The 398-nt window shown below is 65.3% G+C and overlaps 1 protein-coding gene across 3 annotated transcripts in view; it reads left to right on the top strand.

Moving 5' to 3' along the window:
- Positions 1 to 263, top strand: part of LOC119102617 (ESF1 homolog) — a 17,484-nt gene extending 17,221 nt beyond the window's left edge. For all 3 annotated transcript variants that reach the window (XM_037226064.1, XM_037226079.1, XM_037226071.1), the window contains exon 13: positions 62 to 263. In XM_037226064.1, coding sequence (XP_037081959.1) covers positions 62 to 211 — 150 coding nt within the window. In that variant the 3' untranslated portion in view covers positions 212 to 263. The remainder of the gene's footprint in view (positions 1 to 61) is intronic.
- Positions 264 to 398: the final 135 nt, after the last annotated feature.

The following is a 398-nucleotide window of genomic DNA, read 5'->3' as shown; positions in this document are numbered from 1 at the left end:
ACGTGACACGTACGTGACGCTGCCCCGGCGGGCCGCTGATCTGACGTCATGCCGTTTCCAGGACGGATCAGCGCCCAAGAAGGCCCGCCTGCTGAGGCCGGCCGAGCCCGACACCGAGAGAGAGGCTCCGGACGAGCTCAGTGCTCTCGTCAACACCATCAAGGCCAAGGCGAAACACGCCAAGAGAAACAAAGCCAAGTCGGGACGATAATATTTTGCGCTGGCAACATATAGTGAATACACGCATACATCGCAAGCGAAGAGACGCGAATGTCAGCTGCGCGGGTTAGTGGACCGCGCTGGGCGGCGCGTGTCCCGGTCCCGGGACGGGACGGTGACCCCGAGCGCGGCCCCGCCGAGCGGTCCCGGCACCGGCCCTCGCGGGTGTCGGGTACCGA

This window comes from Pollicipes pollicipes, unplaced genomic scaffold, assembly GCF_011947565.3.
Source record: "Pollicipes pollicipes isolate AB1234 unplaced genomic scaffold, Ppol_2.1 Scaffold_2555;HRSCAF=2994_pilon_pilon_pilon, whole genome shotgun sequence".
Taxonomy (NCBI): Eukaryota; Metazoa; Arthropoda; class Thecostraca; order Pollicipedomorpha; family Pollicipedidae; genus Pollicipes; species Pollicipes pollicipes.
This window is presented reverse-complemented; position numbering and strand designations above follow the sequence as displayed.